We start from the raw sequence: 17,683 nt of genomic DNA, 5'->3' as shown, positions 1-17,683 counted from the left end.
AATCTGGGCCGTCGTATCTATGCGACTGATTCTTAGAATCAGTTACGAATAGATATCCATTAGATCCGACAGGCGTAAGTCTCTTACGCCGTCGGATCTTAACTGCAATTTTTTTTTTTTTGCCCGCTAGGTGGCGCTTCCGTCCATTTCCCCGTCGAGTATGCAAATTAGCTAGATACGCGAATTCCCGAACGTACGCGCTGCCGACGCAGTAAAGTTACGACGTTTACGTTAGGCTTTTCCCGGCGTAAAGTTGCCCCAGCTATATGAGGCGCAACCAATGTTAAGTATGGGCGTCGTTCCCGCGTCAAAATTTATAAATTTACGTCGTTTGCGTAAGTCGTCCGTGAATGGTGCTGGACGTGATTTACGTCCACGTCAAAACCAGAGACGTCCTTGCGACGTCATTTAGAGCAATGCACGCCGGGATATTTTAGGGACGGCGCATGCGTAGTTCGTTCGGCGCGGGGACGTGCTTCATTTAAATGAAACCCGCCCCCTGATCGCCGATTTGAATTCCGCCGCCAGAAATACACTACGCCGCCGTAACTTACGGCGCAAAATCTTTGTGGATTTGAAAGTACGCCAGGTAAGGTACGGCGGATACGCGGCGCAAGTGTAAATGTATGTGGATCTGGCCCACAGTTACTACAGCTGCAAAACAAACTATTGCAAAAGCCCGGGAAAACAAATACGTTATGCACAGTATCAGTTAAACTCGAGTAACTCAGGCAATGATTCACGCCAAAACGGAGGCACTCCTACTTGATAATTCACCCAAGTTTGAGTCACTACGGCTCCCATGGATTGAACATTACCTACCACCTGGTCTTGATTTATCCCTAATATTAACCTGAGACTATATACCCGTCTCATATACCATCTTTCATACTATACCCTGGACTTACCGACCGCTCACTCATTCTGGCTACGTCTGCCGTCCACCACTTTTTTCTTCACAAGCCCCCCCCCCTACCTTAACGACTTATTGGTTCTTCACATACTAAAACTTAAACTAATAGTTAATTACTACCTAAGATAGATTTTAACTTCGGAGACTTTTGGGATGGCTTGTTTATTAGTTGCTTTCACCGGGATATACCAAGCCACGTGGTGGGATCTTGGTCCTGGATCTGAAATATGTTTCTCCCCCACTACCCCGTATTTAACTATGTTTGTTTTTTCACTAACCTAATGGAAAACCGGGTCTCCTCCAGACATAAACTTCTTATTATTTTATATCACCTAGAGATTAACATTTTTACTAGTTTGCCTTACATGTTTTCTTTATTCTAACAATATTTTTCTTGAATTAAACATGGAATTGTATAAGTTTATGGAAATATCAATTTTCTGTATAAGGTATTGAGAAGCCTTGTTTCTCATATTTCTACTTGTTTTTGTTTATACTACAAATATTTGTCTGAGGATTTTGTACTGTATTTCTTTCAATAAAATGTTTAAAACGAAAAAGTCATTTTGTGGTGTAAACTCTTGCAAGAGGTCCGTTTTCTCAAGTCGTCTTCCAGGACGAAACACGTTAAACCCACCACTTAAAAGGCGGTCCTCTAGGCTTTTTAAAAATAAAAATGAAGTCATTCCCTCTCATTGGCTGAGTACATTTTGTGTTGGAAGATTGCACTGACATTTAGGGATCTTTTTTTTAAGAATTGTTGAACAATTGTGGCACGCATTGGTCAAATCAAGACACATATTGGATCATTGGCTCCATCTAGTGGTTTTAATACCGGCCATTGACGTAAAACAGAAAATACCACATTTGGCCATTAGATGGCGCTAAGTACCATAGAAATGATCTCCATCTAGTGGCCAAATGCAATCATTTCCATTGTAAATGAATGGAAACCGTTCGACCAGCACAGCAAATATCCTAATAACATTCATCTTCCCCCCATTCACACAGAAGGAATGTACATGGACTTTCCCCGGGGGATTTGCTATGCACATATTTTATGAATAGACCCCTAAATGTCAGGAGACGTTTATATAAAGATGGGAAGTATGGAGCAGATAAATGAATAGACCTCCTAGCAATGTTATTACCAGGCTGCAGCTAGGAGGAGCTCTAATGTGTGAGCACAGCAGAGTGATCCCATCTAGCTCACATTAACCCTTTCACTGTCAGATGTTTTTGCAAATTTTGGGCCTGAAGATTAGATAAACCCCCCAAACATATATTATCTGATAGCAGAGGCCCTGGAGAATAAAATGGTGGTGATTGTTAAGGTGTTCCTCGTACACACATTTCCCCTTAATATCCGGGTTTATTTTCTCCTTTTCCCCCATTTTCTATGGTGTGATCTTTTCTACAATACTTTGTTATAATAATGGAACACGTTGTGTATTGTATGACTCCGCCTCCACATTCCAGACAAGTCATTTTCCTGACCAATCGCATTTCTACCTTTTTACTATTTCCTGATTCTATGACTGTAATCTGTTTAAAAGTAAAAATTATAATAAAAAAATGTATTGAAGAGAAAAAAAAGGTTGTGTGTGTCGGTGGAATGAGAAGAATTGCTGGTGGTGTTGTCACCTGTCACAGCCGTCACACCTGGTTTCCCGGCCAATGCACCAGATAAATGTTGCAGCAAAACGGCTCTTTGAGTTCTGGGAAACCAGGAATGGACTCCGGACACGGACTCCAGGAAAACAAACCTTTTATTTCACCAGGGAAAGGAGCGACTCACGCCAGGATGCCAAGTGGCCTCTTCTAGGCGTTTACAACATATAGATTTCCTCTTGTATAGACATTCCTTGGAACTTCGTAAAACATCTAAAAGCTTGTTAGCGAGTGACATCTGCGGCTTCTCCGTTATCTGTCTAATTTATAGGGAAGAGCCGAACACCCCCGGTTCGGTTTGCGGCAGAACATGCAAACTGGCAAAAAAACACTGTTAAAGTCTATGGGACACGAACGTGAAAAATCTAAAGTGCTAATTTTAAAGGTTTATATGCAAGTTATTGTCATAAAAAGTGTTTGGGGCCCCGGGTCCCGCCCCAGGGGACATGTATCAATGCAACAAAAGTTTTAAAACTGCAGTTCTCGGGAGCAGTGATTATAATAATGCTTAAAGTGAAACAATAAAAGTAAAATATTCCATTAAATATCGTACCTGGGGGTTGTCTATAGTATGCCTCTAAAGTGGCGCGTTTCTTCCCATGTTTAGAACTGTCCCGCAGCCAAATAAAAATTCTAAAGGAAAAAAAAGTAATTTAAAACTGCTTGCGGCTGTAATGTAATGTTTGAAAGTATGTTACATGTAATTACATGCCACTGTTAAACAGGGGCTGAAAAATTGGGCCTTAGGCAGTGGTGGTGGTGCCACAACACTGTAAAGCCTCACACAGTTACTCTTGGTGGCCGTAGGAATGGGCCCTGCTGTTAAATATTAGATCAAAAATGTTAATTACGCACCTCTGTTAAACAGGGGCAGAAAAATTGGGTCTTATTCATTACCGACGTGGTATTTTTCAATGGAACCCAAGGTGTCAGAGGTAAGAATTGGTCTGCAGAGTCGATGTTCGAGTCAAACTCATGTGGCATATAAAGCTCACAACACCCTTCTGGAACTCAGCCGGAATATTCTCCTTCCATTCTATCAGGGCAGTCTTTCTCAAACTCATGTTTCAGGTCCAAGAGGTAGGACCCCTTTTCCGGAGCGACCTTCCTCATCAACTGCCGTACCTCCCTGTCAAACCACCGGACTCCTGGTAATCTCAGAACTATGGTTTGCTCTGGCCGACTCCCATACTCCTGACTCCACTGTGCGGCTGTGGCTGAGTCCATGGTCTCTTCCACTCTGGACGCATCATCTGAGATGGGGTATCTCCAAATGTAGCTGTACCCCCATGGGGGCTGCTGATTGACTCTATACCCCACTGGCCACCCCGACTCTGCAGACCCACTCTTACCTCTGACACCTTGGGTTCCATTGAAAAATACCAATTCGATAATGAATATATCAAAGTCACTGAACCACTCAAAGAATGTTTACTACGGTAAAAGATAACACAACGGAATGGTACAATTAAACACTGAATAAACACAGTTTATGACTGACTGAGGTATTTGTTCAATACAATGATATCATACACTTGTACCCAGTAACAACCTGATGAGGGTATATGTGAACAGGTACACAGGGAGATAGATCTTCAATACATTTTCACACATGTATTGAATACCTTCCCACTGAGGCCTCAGCACACAGACCAATGCACTAAGAGAATGCACAACAGTGAATACAGTAATACAATACAAGTTCTAACTATATCTCACTAAATGGCTCCCCCTAGGTTGCAGCTCAGAGCACTTCTCCAATGTAGAGCAGTAAGCGTTGTAAAGGAATAAAGTGGTGAATGTTCCTCAAGTTCCAGTTTGTCTTCAGCTAGCTTATTTTATACTGCAGTGTTGAGTTGTGTAATTCTTTGTAATCCAAGAGAAACAGAGGGAAAGCAATGACTGTAGAAATACGAGGCTATGGATTCCTTAGCTGAAGAACTATTTCCACTTGTAATTCCTTTAATATGTGAGTTATACAGTACTGACCTTACAGCATGGGGGAAAGGAAAGCAAGGCCCCAAAGTCTGGTTGTAAGATGCTCAGGTGCAGCAGATCCACAGCCGTGGAACTACAGGTCTCAGCAGCAGTCTGTAGGAAAGAAACTCACTCAGCGATACTGCAGTCACTACTTAGATAGGCAGGTGCCCTCTCACCACTGTGGATCCCAGCTGGCTGGCAGACTCTGTCCGGAATCCCCTCCTGGTGCTTCTGACAGTAAAGATGGCTCCACCACGCCGTGCTGCCACTCCAGATGGGCAGGAAGGCAGATGGTCCGAAAACGCTCCGAAGCGCAGGCCGATCCACCCGCTAGATTAGCAGAGCCGTCCACAGTCAATCCGACTCTCTGCTGTAGGCCGCAGTCTCTCACTCCTGGTCACACACACAGACCTCCTGCTGGCAATTGAATGGCGTCCAGAGAGGCCGAAAACAAGCCACGCCTGTCCTTTTATCTCTTTAACCAGCAGGCTGTTCTGTAACTTGGCATTGTGGGTCTGTGACCTGGCATTGTGGGTCTAGTAGTTCCCAGACTGATTTAACAACATGAGTCACCTCCTCATCAAACTACATATCCCACAATGCATAACTGTTTGCTTATTAAACAGAAGGAAGATCCTGATAGAGTTCAGCGGTCACTAGAGGGAGACAAACCCTTACTTAAGGAACAATAAACTACTCAACATAATAACTTTAGTAGCAACCCCTGGCTACTAATGTCTTAGCGGAGGGGGTTTTTTGTGCTTCTTTTAATATTTTGGCCAACCAGCAAATCCCCAGTATACAGCTGAATAAGCCTGGTGGGTGTACATCACTGGGTATTCGGACACTTGTGACAACCAACCTCCTATCAACCAACCTGAGCAGGAAGCTGCCACATTTAGAGGCGGTGGTAATACTGCAGCCAGAAGATGGAATTGGCTGAACACCTATTTAGTTCATCCATTCGCCATCCACCTAAACAAGCCAAATTCTGTTCAAACATGGGTTCTGTCCAAACCCAGAGCTCTAGTTTTAGTGGTCTGTTTATTGGTCTCTTACAGTGGTGACCAATGGGAGAAGGACCCTCTTACATCTCTGGTCAGTGTAGTGGTCCCTTACATTGATGACCAATGACAGAAGGACCCCCTTATATCAGTGATCAGTGGATAAGGACATTCTTACATTGTCATCAGTGGGAAGACTGCCCTCCTTACAGATCATTGGTGTCAGTTGTTAGAGAGACAGAAATTGTTCATTGCTCAAGGAACCCCTAGAACCCTTTGGAGGAACCCTGGCTGAGAAAGTCTGGACTAGGCAGTAATATATTTCTCTCCCCCTTGGTGGGAGTGGAGATGACCCATCTATAAGGATATACAATACATACACACACAGCACAAGGCCGTGTTCACACTATGAGACGTTTCTCGGGACTGCAGTTCCTCTGAGATTCACAAGGTGGTGATCTAACTTCTACCATAGAGAAAAGAAGTCTCTATGGAAGACAGGAAGTGATGTCAGATACGAACAGGAAGAGATGTCAGGTATAAATAGGAAGTTCCGGGTGAGAGGTGATTCGGGATAACGAATAGGGAAAACATTGCTGGAAGTGGTAGCAGAGGAGGTAATAAGATCTTATTTTCTATTTACACCCAGTAACCCCGTCATGTCCGTCCTCTTCCTCCATAGTCACTGTGACGTCTTTTATCTCCAGAAGATGATGATACACACATATATAGTGTGGAGACCTAGATTAACCCCTTCAGGGGCAAAACATTCCCCATGGAGAATTCTCCTCATATTGGAGATGTGTCACATTTCCCACCAATCACCTTCTCACCTCATCCGTCTATACGAATGGATTATACCTGTCTTATTGGGGATGGGGGGTTTCTATAGACAAAGGGTTAGAGGCGCCCGGACACTAAAACCATTACTAATGCTAAAAGGAATGTTTCTTTATGTGTAATCCCACTAGGGGGGGGCTGTTCTTACATGATATAAACCCTCATATTATCCCCCATACACCCCCATCCTAATATTGTACAACCAGTACAGTCCAGATCATTCTCTCCTATCAATTATTGTTCTACATGTAACCTGTATAGATCACATGACCAATGAGGATGGAGGAGGACCGGAGTCACATGACTGAGAAGATACTAAACCTCACCCTGGAGATCATCTACCTGCTAACCGGAGAGGTGAGGAGGATTCTGGGAGGTCACATGACATCACTCTTATCTCTATTAATAAAACACAGACCTGACAGGAGAGGTGAGGAGGATTCTGGTAGGTCACATGACATCACTCTTATCTCTATTAATAATACACAGACCTGACCGGAGAGGTGAGGAGGATTCTGGGAGGTCACATGACATCACTCTTATCTCTATTAATAATACACAGACCTGACCGGAGAGGTGAGGAGGATTCTGGGATTCTAACATGATATTCCTATTGGTTCTCCAATACAGAGATTTCCTCTTGTGAAGTCCGGTGATCATATGACCATCACAGTGCCTCCATGTGACTCCCTGAAACCCGAGAGACACAACATGGAGAAGATTCTAGAAGTCACCAAGAAGATGATGGAGCTGCTGACAGGAGAGGTGAGGAGGATTCTGGGACATTATCCAGTAACAGACAAGGGGTGTGTCTGGATGGTGACTGTATCATTGTGTGTGTCAGGTTCCTATAAGGTGTCAGGATGTCACTGTCTATTTCTCCATGGAGGAGTGGGAGTATTTAGAAGGACACAAGGATCTCTACAAGGACGTCATGATGGACAATCAGCCGCCCCTCACATCACCGGGTAAGAGGAGACTTTATTGTAAAGGAGAGAGCAGTACGGAGGCTCCACCTAGATCCCCCATCATCTGATAAACACATAGAAACAATGTATTCAGTCAGTGTGTGTGTTTCCTACAGATGGATCCAGTAATGGGAACCCACCAGAGAGATGTCCCCGTCCTCTGTATTCCCGGGATTCCACACAGGAAGGTCACACCATCCCCCACCATCATCGGGTAGATGAGGAACAATTATTGATGGTTATGATTTATACACAAACATGTTTATTATAATGAATGTTTTATTATATATTCAGAGTGGAAACCTCGGGGATGATAATATTGATATTAAAGAAGAGCATAAAGAGGAGGATGAGGAGTATGGAGTGATGGAGGAGTATTCAGAAGGACACAAGGATATGATGGAGCCACCTAATACCAGGAACCCCCCAGAGAGATGTCCCCATCCTCTGTATTCCCGGGATTCCACACAGGAAGGTCACACCATCCCCCACTGTTACAAGGTCAGTGGGGCGGAGCATCTAGAACATGGACTGGTGGAGATGATGTGTGGATTTTGTATGTAAGTTTATATCTTACAGATGATATTCTCTCTCATTCTATTGGTTTAGAGTGGAGATCCAATCGATATAGAATTTGAGGTGAAATCAGAAGAAGAAGAAGAGACGTATGTGAGGGATGATCAGCAGTCTATGGAGGAGGATGGAATAACGGGGACATTTATAGAGGAGGACACTCCTACAGAGATCAGCACAGGTGGGTCATTAACACTAAATCCATTCCTCCACCCATACTGTTCACTAGGGATGAGCCTGATGTTGGAGTTGTACGTAAGTTCGACTCCAACATCAGGTGTTTGACGAATAGCGAACAATTTGGGGTGTTCGCGGCAAATTCGAAAGCCGTGGAACACCCTTTAGAAGTCTATGGGAGGAATCAAAAGTGCTAATTTTAAAGGTAAATATGCAAGTTATTGTCCTAAAATGGGTTTGGGGACCCGGGTCCTGCCCCAGGGGACATGTATCAATGCAAAAATGTTTCGGGTGCAGTGATTTTAATACTGCTTAAAGTGAAACAATAAAAGTGAAATGTTCCTTTAAATTTCGTACCTAGGGGGTGTCTACAGTATGCCTGTAAAGTGGCGCGTGTTTCCCGTGTGTAGAACAGTCCCTGCACAAAATGACATTTTCTAAAGGAAAAACGTTATTTAACTGATCGCGGCTATAATGAATTGTCGGGTCCCGGCAATACAGATAAAACTCATTAAAAAAAACGGCATTGATTTCCCCCCCCCCCCCCCCAGTCCATTAACAGGCCCTTTCTGCACCCCGCCCCTACCCCAAAGCACCTTGTCCCCATTTTGATGGTGACAAGGGCCTCATCCCCACAACCCTTGCCCGGTGGGGGGCTTATCGGAATATTGAAGCCCCCTTTAACAAGAGGACTCCCAGATCCTGCCCCCCCCCCCCGTATGTGAATTGATAACGGGGACTATTTAAAAAAATTGTAAAAAAGACAGACGAGTCTTTTATTAAAAAAAATTCAAATGTCCAGCGATGTCCATTCATCTTCTATTCCGCCGCGACGAACCGAAGAAAAAAAAAAGCCGCAACAGCTCCGCGTCCCTAAGAGGCTCCCGCCGACTGACGCTTCTTTAGCTTTGACAGCTGTTATATAGCAGCGGGCGGGGCCACCTGGTGACAAATAACTGTGGGCGGGGCCACCTGTTTACAACAGCTGTCACCGGCGGGAGAAGCATCACTCGGCGGAGCCTCCCATGGAGGTGGAACTGTTGCAGCTTTTTATTTTTTATTTTTTGGTCGGACGGCGCAAGATGGATTTACACAGCTGGACTTTTTTTTTTTTTTTTTTATAATAAAGGACTTGTCCCGAAGTGTCTTTTGTAAAAAAAATGATTTTTTTGGTGAAATGGGGGGTACAATGTACCCCGTAACCAATTCACATAGGGGGGCCCCCGGATCTGGGGGTCCACTTGTTAAAGGGGGGCTTCCAGATTCCGATAAGCCCCCCGCCTGCAGATCCCCACAACCACCAGGCAGGGGTTGTGGGGATGAGGCCCTTGTCCCCATCAATGTGGGGACAAGGTGCTTTGGAGTGGGGGGGGGCGCAGAACCCCCCTTCCCCAAAGCACCCTCCCCATGTTGAGGGCATGTGGCCTGGTATGATTCAGGAAGGGGGGGGGCACTCTCTTGTCCCCCCTCTTTTCCTGTGGCCTGCCAGGTTGCGTGCTCGGATAAGGGCCTGGTATGGATTTTGGGGGGGACCCCCACGCATTTTTTTTTTTTGTTTTTTGTTTGGGGTTCCTCTTAATATTCATCCCAGACCCAAAGGACCCTCGTCCTATGATCCCCTCATCACTGTCACTCCTATAAAAGACAGTTCTCGTTGTTTCCTCACTCTCTGACTAAGGTCCAGGAATAAAGAAATGATCTGGTAGGAGATCAGAGGACCCATTTACTAGTTACCTGGAGGGGGGAATTGTAAGATCCTCAGAGACAAAGCTGCCTGATGTGGGCGGAGTCCTGGTTTAGGGGAACCAATCAGCTGATGTCTAGTAATAATCTTTGTATTTCTATTTTAGTAGATGGACGGGAGATGAGGAAAACCTCAGAGGATTGTCTCACTTTGTCTCCAGACTGTAAAGTAGAAGATGAGGACATCACACAGTATAGTCCAGGAGAAAACCCGACTACCTCAAATGTCATTCCGGCACCACACAGTGTAGATGGACCATCGTATTCCTCTTATGCTGAGGAACCTCAGACTGTGCGGGACGGTGCCGGACCATCGTATTCCTCTTATCCCGAGGAACCTCAGACTGTGCGGGACGGTGCCGGACCATCGTATTCCTCTTATCCTGAGGAACCTCAGACTGTGCGGGACGGTGCTGGACCATCGTATTCCTCTTATCCTGAGGAACCTCAGACTGTGCGGGACGGTGCCGGACCATCGTATTCCTCTTATCCTGAGGAACCTCAGACTGTGCGGGACGGTGCCGGACCATCGTATTCCTCTTATACTGAGGAACCTCAGACTGTGCGGGACGGTGCCGGACCATCGTATTCCTCTTATCCCGAGGAACCTCAGACTGTGCGGGACGGTGCCGGACCATCGTATTCCTCTTATCCTGAGGAACCTCAGACTGTGCGGGACGGTGCTGGACCATCGTATTCCTCTTATCCTGAGGAACCTCAGACTGTGCGGGACGGTGCCGGACCATCGTATTCCTCTTATCCCGAGGAACCTCAGACTGTGCGGGACGGTGCCGGTCCATCGTATTCCTCTTATACTGAGGAATCTCAGACTGTGCGGGACGGGGCCGTCCTTCCAACAGATAAGAAGTTTTTCTGTGCTGAGTGCGGGAAGTGTTTCAGTTGCAAAAGCAGTCTTAATAAGCATAAAAAATCTCACACAGGTGAGAAACTGTATTCCTGTTCTGAGTGCGGGAAATGTTTTTCACAGAAGTCCATTCTTTCCATACATCAGAGATCACACACGGGGGAGAAGCCATATTCTTGTCCTGAGTGTGGGAAATGTTTTGCACATAAGTCCCATTTTTACAGACATCAGAGATCTCACGTGAGGGAGTTGCTTTTTTCCTGTTCTGAGTGCGGGAAATGTTTTTCAGATAAGTCCAGTCTTTCCATACATCAGAGATCTCACACGGGGGAGAAGCCTTTTTCCTGTTCTGAGTGCGGAAAATGTTTTTCACAGAAGTCCCATCTTTCCACACATCAGAGATCACACACGGGGGAGAAGCCTTTTTCCTGTTCTGAGTGCGGAAAATGTTTTTCACAGAAGTCCAGTCTTTCCACACATCAGAGATCACACACGGGGGAGAAGCTATATTCTTGTCCTGAGTGTGGGAAATGTTTTGCACATAAGTCCCATTTTTTCACACATCAGAGATCTCACACGGGGGAGTTCCCTTTTTCCTGTTCTGAGTGCGGCAAATATTTTTTAGATAAGTTTACTCTTTCCAAACATCAAAGACTTCACACGGGGGAGAAGCCACATTCCTGTCCTGAGTGTGGGAAATGTTTTTCAAAGAAGTCCAATTTCAACAGGCATCTAAGATCTCACACAGGGGAGAAGCCTTATTCCTGTCCTGAGTGCGGGAAATGTTTTTCAGACAAGCGCAGTCTTAACATCCACCAAAGGTGTCACATGGGGGAGAAGCCTTTTTCCTGTCCTGAGTGCGAGAAATGTTTTTCAAGGAAGTCCCATCTTTCCAGACATAAGAGAATTCACACGGAGGAGAAGCCTTTTTCCTGTTCTGTGTGCGGGAAATGTTTTTCGCAGACGTCTAGTCGTAACTCACACCAGAGATCACACATGGTGGTGAAGCCACTTTCCTGTCCTGAGTGAGGGAAATGTTCCTCCTCCTGTCTTCCTGTACATCAGGGGTCCCACACAACCCTCGAGGTGTATTAGTGAGTGCGGGAAATGTCTTGTAAATGAATGTTGCTGGACATGTGGGGAAGAAGCACACCCTGATATACACCTCAGATATACTCCATGGCTGATCTTCATCATGTAAGAAACACTTCATAAGGAGATCAGAGATCACCAAAGACATGGATGAAGTGTTGTACCGTGTTGGCCATTGATAGCAGGATAAAAATAAAAATGGAGTCATTCCCTCTCATTGGCTAAGTACATTTTGTGGTGAAAACTCTTGCAAGAAGTCTGTTTTCTCATGAAACGCGTTAACCCCACCACTTAAAAGGTGGTCCTCTAGGCCTTTTAAAATAAAAATAGGGGACACATGAGTGTGGCTGACTAGGCACGATTTTATCACCAATAACCACAATGATGAACTGGAAGCTCTTGGTGAAGAAAATTCTTCCCTTTTATTCTCGCCTTCGAAGATCTTGAAAACAGAGCTAGAAGAACTAATCTCCGGATCCGTGGAATACCAGAGGCTGTAGAGGACTTGCAATCTACCGTTACGGCGCTATTCCAGGAACTGGCTCCAGCAATACCCATAGAATGCCTAGAGATGAACAGGATCCATAGAACCCTGCCCCCCCACCCCCCAAAAAAAAAATCCTCCCCCAGGTATATTGTAATAAAACTACATTATTTCCGCACTAAAGAGCAGTTAATGGAAGTAGCCCACAATAAGGATTCATTGATATTCCAGGGATATTGCCAGGGCTGTCTTAATGCATGGGCACTGCCCAGGGGCACCAGGTGCATAGGGGCCCAAAGATAATCTTGCATTACATCATAATTTTCAGCTTTCCCGAATCTGCCGGAACAGTCACGCTTTTTACTAAGCTGTCATGGGATGGGAAGCATCCCAGAACCTGTACTGTGCCCTCCTGATCCCAGTATTGTGCCCTTCTACCTCCCACTGCACTGTGCCCTTTGTATTGATTAGTCTTTGATTTATGGCATGTTTTCTTATTGTTTTTAAAATTAAATTTATTGAAATAAATGTTTAATTCGATCAACTATTTTCATACCCTTCTATCCTCCATCCAACTCCTCTTTTTATCTGTTACTCAAAAAAAAAAGAAAATCTTGATAAACCAATCACTGATTTAGAAGTCTGTGCAGGGCAATTAAAAAATTGAAAGCACACAAACGCCCAGATGGCTTCTCGGCAACCTATTATAAGCATTTTGCTACCATACTGCCCCCCTCCTGGCTGAAGCCTTCAACTCCCTTCTTTTAGACCATTCCTTTCTTTGTGAATCCCTCCTGGCATCCATAGATATGATACCTAAGCCGAATGCAGATCATGCATCTTGGTCCAATTATAGGCCGATATCCATACTTCATTTAGACATTAAGGCCCAGATTCACAAAGAGTTACGCCGGCGTATCAGTAGATACGCCAACGTAACTCTAAGCCCGTCGTAAGTTTAAGTGTATGCTCAAACTGAGATACACTTAAACCTAGCTAAGATACGACGGCCTGCACCGTCGTATCTTAGGGTGCAATTTTCCCGCTGGCCGCTAGGTGGCGCTTCCGTTGATTTTGGCGTAGTATATGTAAATGACTAGGTAAACCGATTCACGAACGTACGCTTGCCCGTCGCAGTAAAAATACGCCGTTTCCGTAAGAGATACGCCGCATAAAGAGAAACATGCCCCCTAGCCAATGTTAAGTATGGCCGTCGGAATTTGAAAATGTTTACGTAGTTTGCGTAAGTCGTCCGTGAATGGGGCTGGACGTAATTTACGTTCACTTCGAAACCAATACGTCCTTGCGGCGTACTTTGGATCAATGCACACTGGGATATGTACACGGACGGCGCATGCGCCGTTCGTAAAAAACGTCAATCACGTCGGGTCACCAACAATTTACATAAAACACGCCCCCCTCATCCTCATTTGAATTAGGCGCGCTTACGCCGGCCCCATTTACGCGACGCCGCCGTAACTTAGTGCTTTGTGAATACAGCACTTGCCTCTCTGACTTACGGCGGCGTAGCGTAAATACGATAGGCTACGCCGCCGTAAAAATGCGCGGATCTACCTGAATCCGGGCCTAAGTTGCCAGCTAAAATTCTTTCTAACCGACTTCTAGGAACCCCGATACATAAAGATCAGACTGGGTTTATTCCATCTACACAAGTGGGCGACAACATAAGACGCACTACTCTCTTATCACATATGGCACTTTCCCGCCACATCCCTGCCTGCTTCCTCTCCATAGACATACAAAAGGCATTCGATTCGCTTTCATGGCCCTATCTTACATCCGTTTTATGTCGGTGGGGTTTTGAAACGCATTTTCCAAGTTGGATATCCTCCTTATATCAAAAACCCAAAAGCATTTGTTTCCTACTTTGGATACCGTTCAGACCCCTTTGTCATTGTAAGAGGAACTAGGCAGGTGTGTCCCCCTTCCCCCTCTGCTTTTTGCACTGGCAATTTGAACCCCTTGCCCAATTAATACGCTCTAATTCAAATATTAAAGGCCTAGAACTAGGAGGTCACCAACATAAATTGTGTATGTTTGCCGATGATGTCCTAATATTTCTCACCTCACCCGTCATATCAGCTCTGAACCTCATTGACATTCTTACCAAATTTGGATCAATTTCAGGGCTCATAATAAATCCCCAAAAATCGAAAGCTTTAATTTTTTTTTTTTTAGTGGAGAATGCGGGCAGCTTTAAATATTTCAATTCCACCGGACTTACAAACTCAACTTCAGGAATCCCTTCCATTTACCTGGTCTTCAACACAAATAACATACTTGGATATCACATTTACAGCTAATCCAGCTAATCCAAACCGATGAGAATGGTCCGACGGACCGTTGTCATCGGTTCACCGCCGAAGTGGCCTGACGGCCTGATATGCGTACACACCATCGTTCCAAAAACCGATCGGGTCAGAACGCGTGACGTCAAACACACGACGTGCTGAATAAAACGAAGTTCAATGCTTCCAAGCATGTGTCGACTTGATTCTGAGCATGCGCGGGTTTTGAACCGATGCTTTTCTGTACTAACCATCGGTTTGGACCGATCGGGCAGCGGTCCATCGGTTCGGTTTTGAAGCATGTTTTAAAATTTTGGACCGAAGGAAAACTGAACCTCGGTCCATTCTCATAGGTTTTGTCCGACCGTGTGTACGGGGCCTTACATTCCAGTGATTAGTTTCAAGGAATTTCCCAAACCATTAGCTAATGGTGCGGGGGTAGTGTTGATCACAAACATTATCTCAACTATACATTTAAGAAAGAGCCAGGATGGCTGACACATGTTTTGACAGTATTTAACAATTAATGGTATTTCACCAAGCTAGGGGCAAAGGTCACGTCAATTAACATTAGAAATTATTCCTGATACCCAACTGCCCTCTGGTGGTAAAAATATTTAATTATTTAAGATGGCGTTTATTTGGTTGCTATGACAACCTACTAAAAACATTGTCATTTGACGTCGTCAGTTGCGTAGTAATGTGACACACACAGCCATTTAGGGGGTGGAATAAAAAGCAGTTACCGAGGACACACAGGGGAATCTCTGAAGGCACTCTCTCTCTGAAAAGATCTCTCTCTCGGGGGTCTACATCTGAAGGAAGCTGGAAGGGGGAGATCTTGAACGCAAACATGTAGCAATGTTGGAAGGAGTCCTGTAACGGGATCTTCTCAAACTGACAAACTTCTTTAACTACTGGTAACGTATTCGTTTATTTATTCTACCTTTTGGTAATGGAATTGTTTTTTGCATACACATAACTAAAACCATTTAAATATATAGGCCCAGATTCGACGTAGAACAAGATACGCCGACGTATCTTGTGCGCCGTCATATCTGTGCGCCGTACCCACAAACTAAGATGCGCCTAAAAACAGGCTTAATCCCGCCAACGTAACTTGCCTACACCGGCGTAGGGTGGGCGCACATTTAGGCTGGGCGCAGGGTGACGCTCCCATTGATCAGCCATTCAAATATGCAAATGAGGAAAATACGGCTATTCACGAACGTACGTGCGCCCGACGCAGGCTACACGATGTGCGCGTAAGTTGTACATCCGGTGTAAAGTTATGCCCCATAAAGGAGGTGCAACCCAGCAGCAGACATGCAAAGGTCTGCATCAAGGAATACAAGCCGGCGTATTTTACGTTGGACGTGTGTCTGGCTGGGCGTAGGTTACGTTCACGCCGTAGGCAGTGATCCGGCGTAGTTTAGGCAGTTTTTCCGACGTGGTTGTGAGCATGCGCAGAGGGATGCGTCCACGTCCCGACGCATGCGCAGTTCATGATACGTATCTGTCTGGCGCTCGGCCCATCATTTGCATGGGGTCACGCCTCATTTGCATGGCTCACCCCCACTTCCACCTACCTTCCATAACGTAGCACACGGCAAGCAGGAACACAATACTAACAAACAACGTTGATCAGCAAAGCAGACCTGCAGTGCAGTGGTTAATATAGAGTTCCTGGGGTGGAGCCATACAGGGAGGAGAGATGATAAAGACAGCCAGATAAGCCAGATAGCACGGATCAAAGAACTTAGAATTTCTTGTTAATATTGTAGGAAGTTGTAAATCTCCCAAATTAAAGATTTACATATTTCCATAAATACAATACTATTTTTAATATTTCAGTATAAACATTCTGACACCGTGATTGGATACAGCTGATCACGTGGTAAAGAGCCTCCGTCAGAGGCTCTTTACCGAGATCCGTGTTGTGGTGTGCGCGCACCCTAGACATCACATCAGGAGGAGCCATGCTCTAATAAGGATCTAGTGTGAACTTCTTGGTAGTGGGGGGTCCATACACTTTTTTTGTACTTTTGCTTTAAAATGTTGTTTACTTTCACTGGCCAACCAGCAAATCCCCAGTATACAGCGGAATAAGCCTGGTGGGTGTACATCACTGGTTGTTAGGACACTTGTGGCAACCAACCTCCTATCAACCAACCTGAGCAGGATGCTGCAACATTAAAGCCTCGTACACACGATCGGATATCTGATGGAATCTAATCCGATGGATTTTTTCGTCGGATATCCGATCAAGCTGACTTTCATCAGTCTTGTCTACACACCATCAGTCAAAAATCCGACCGTGCCAAAACACAGTGGGGTAGATTCAGTAAGATATGCGCATTTTTTACGTAGGCGCAGGGCACAGTTTTTGCCCTGCGCCCCCGCAAATTTTCTGCGCTACCCGCGATTCGCGGAGCAGTAGCTCCGTAAATTGCGTGGGCGCTCCGGCAAAATGCCCCTGCGTAAGCGCGCGCAATTTAAATGATCCCGTAGGGGGCGGGAATCATTTAAATTAGGCGCGTTCCCGCGCCGATCGTAGAGCGCATGCTCCGTCGGGAAACTTTCCCGACGTGCATTGCGGCAAATGACGTCGCAAGGACGTCATTTGCTTCAAAGTGAACGTGAATGGCGTCCAGCGCCATTCACGAATCACTTACGCAAACTACGTAAAGTTCAAATTTCGCGACGCGGGAACGACGGGTATACGTAACATTGGCTGCCCCTGCTAATAGCAGGGGCAGCGTTACGCGAAAACCGCCGTACGCAAACGACGTAAACTGCGTACGTAGGGCTCACGTAACGTTGTGAATCGGCGTTAGTATGCAATTTGCATACTATACGCTGAGCACAACGGGAACGCCACCTAGCGGCCATCGCAAGAATGCAGCCTAAGATATGCGGGCATAAGAGCCTTATGCCACGCATATCTTAGGCTGCAGTCGGCGTAACAAGGTTCCTGAATCAGGAGCATTCGTTATGCCGGCGCAAGTAAGCAATTGCGCTGCGTAAATATGGTTATGCAGGCGCAATTGCTCTCTGAATCCGG

The 17,683-nt window shown here is 45.4% G+C and overlaps 1 protein-coding gene across 1 annotated transcript in view; it reads left to right on the top strand.

The window, feature by feature from the left end:
• Positions 1-3,809: 3,809 nt before the first annotated feature.
• LOC120910648 (zinc finger protein 721-like) overlaps positions 3,810-17,683 on the top strand; it is a gene marked incomplete at its 3' end in the record, with an annotated part of 78,869 nt that continues 64,995 nt past the window's right edge. Inside the window, 2 exon segments of the mRNA XM_040322402.1 lie at positions 3,810-3,847; positions 10,959-11,555. Coding sequence (XP_040178336.1) covers positions 3,810-3,847; positions 10,959-11,555 — 635 coding nt within the window.

Source organism: Rana temporaria, chromosome 8 (assembly GCF_905171775.1).
Source record: "Rana temporaria chromosome 8, aRanTem1.1, whole genome shotgun sequence".
In the NCBI taxonomy this organism is placed as follows: domain Eukaryota; kingdom Metazoa; phylum Chordata; class Amphibia; order Anura; family Ranidae; genus Rana; species Rana temporaria.
This window is presented reverse-complemented; position numbering and strand designations above follow the sequence as displayed.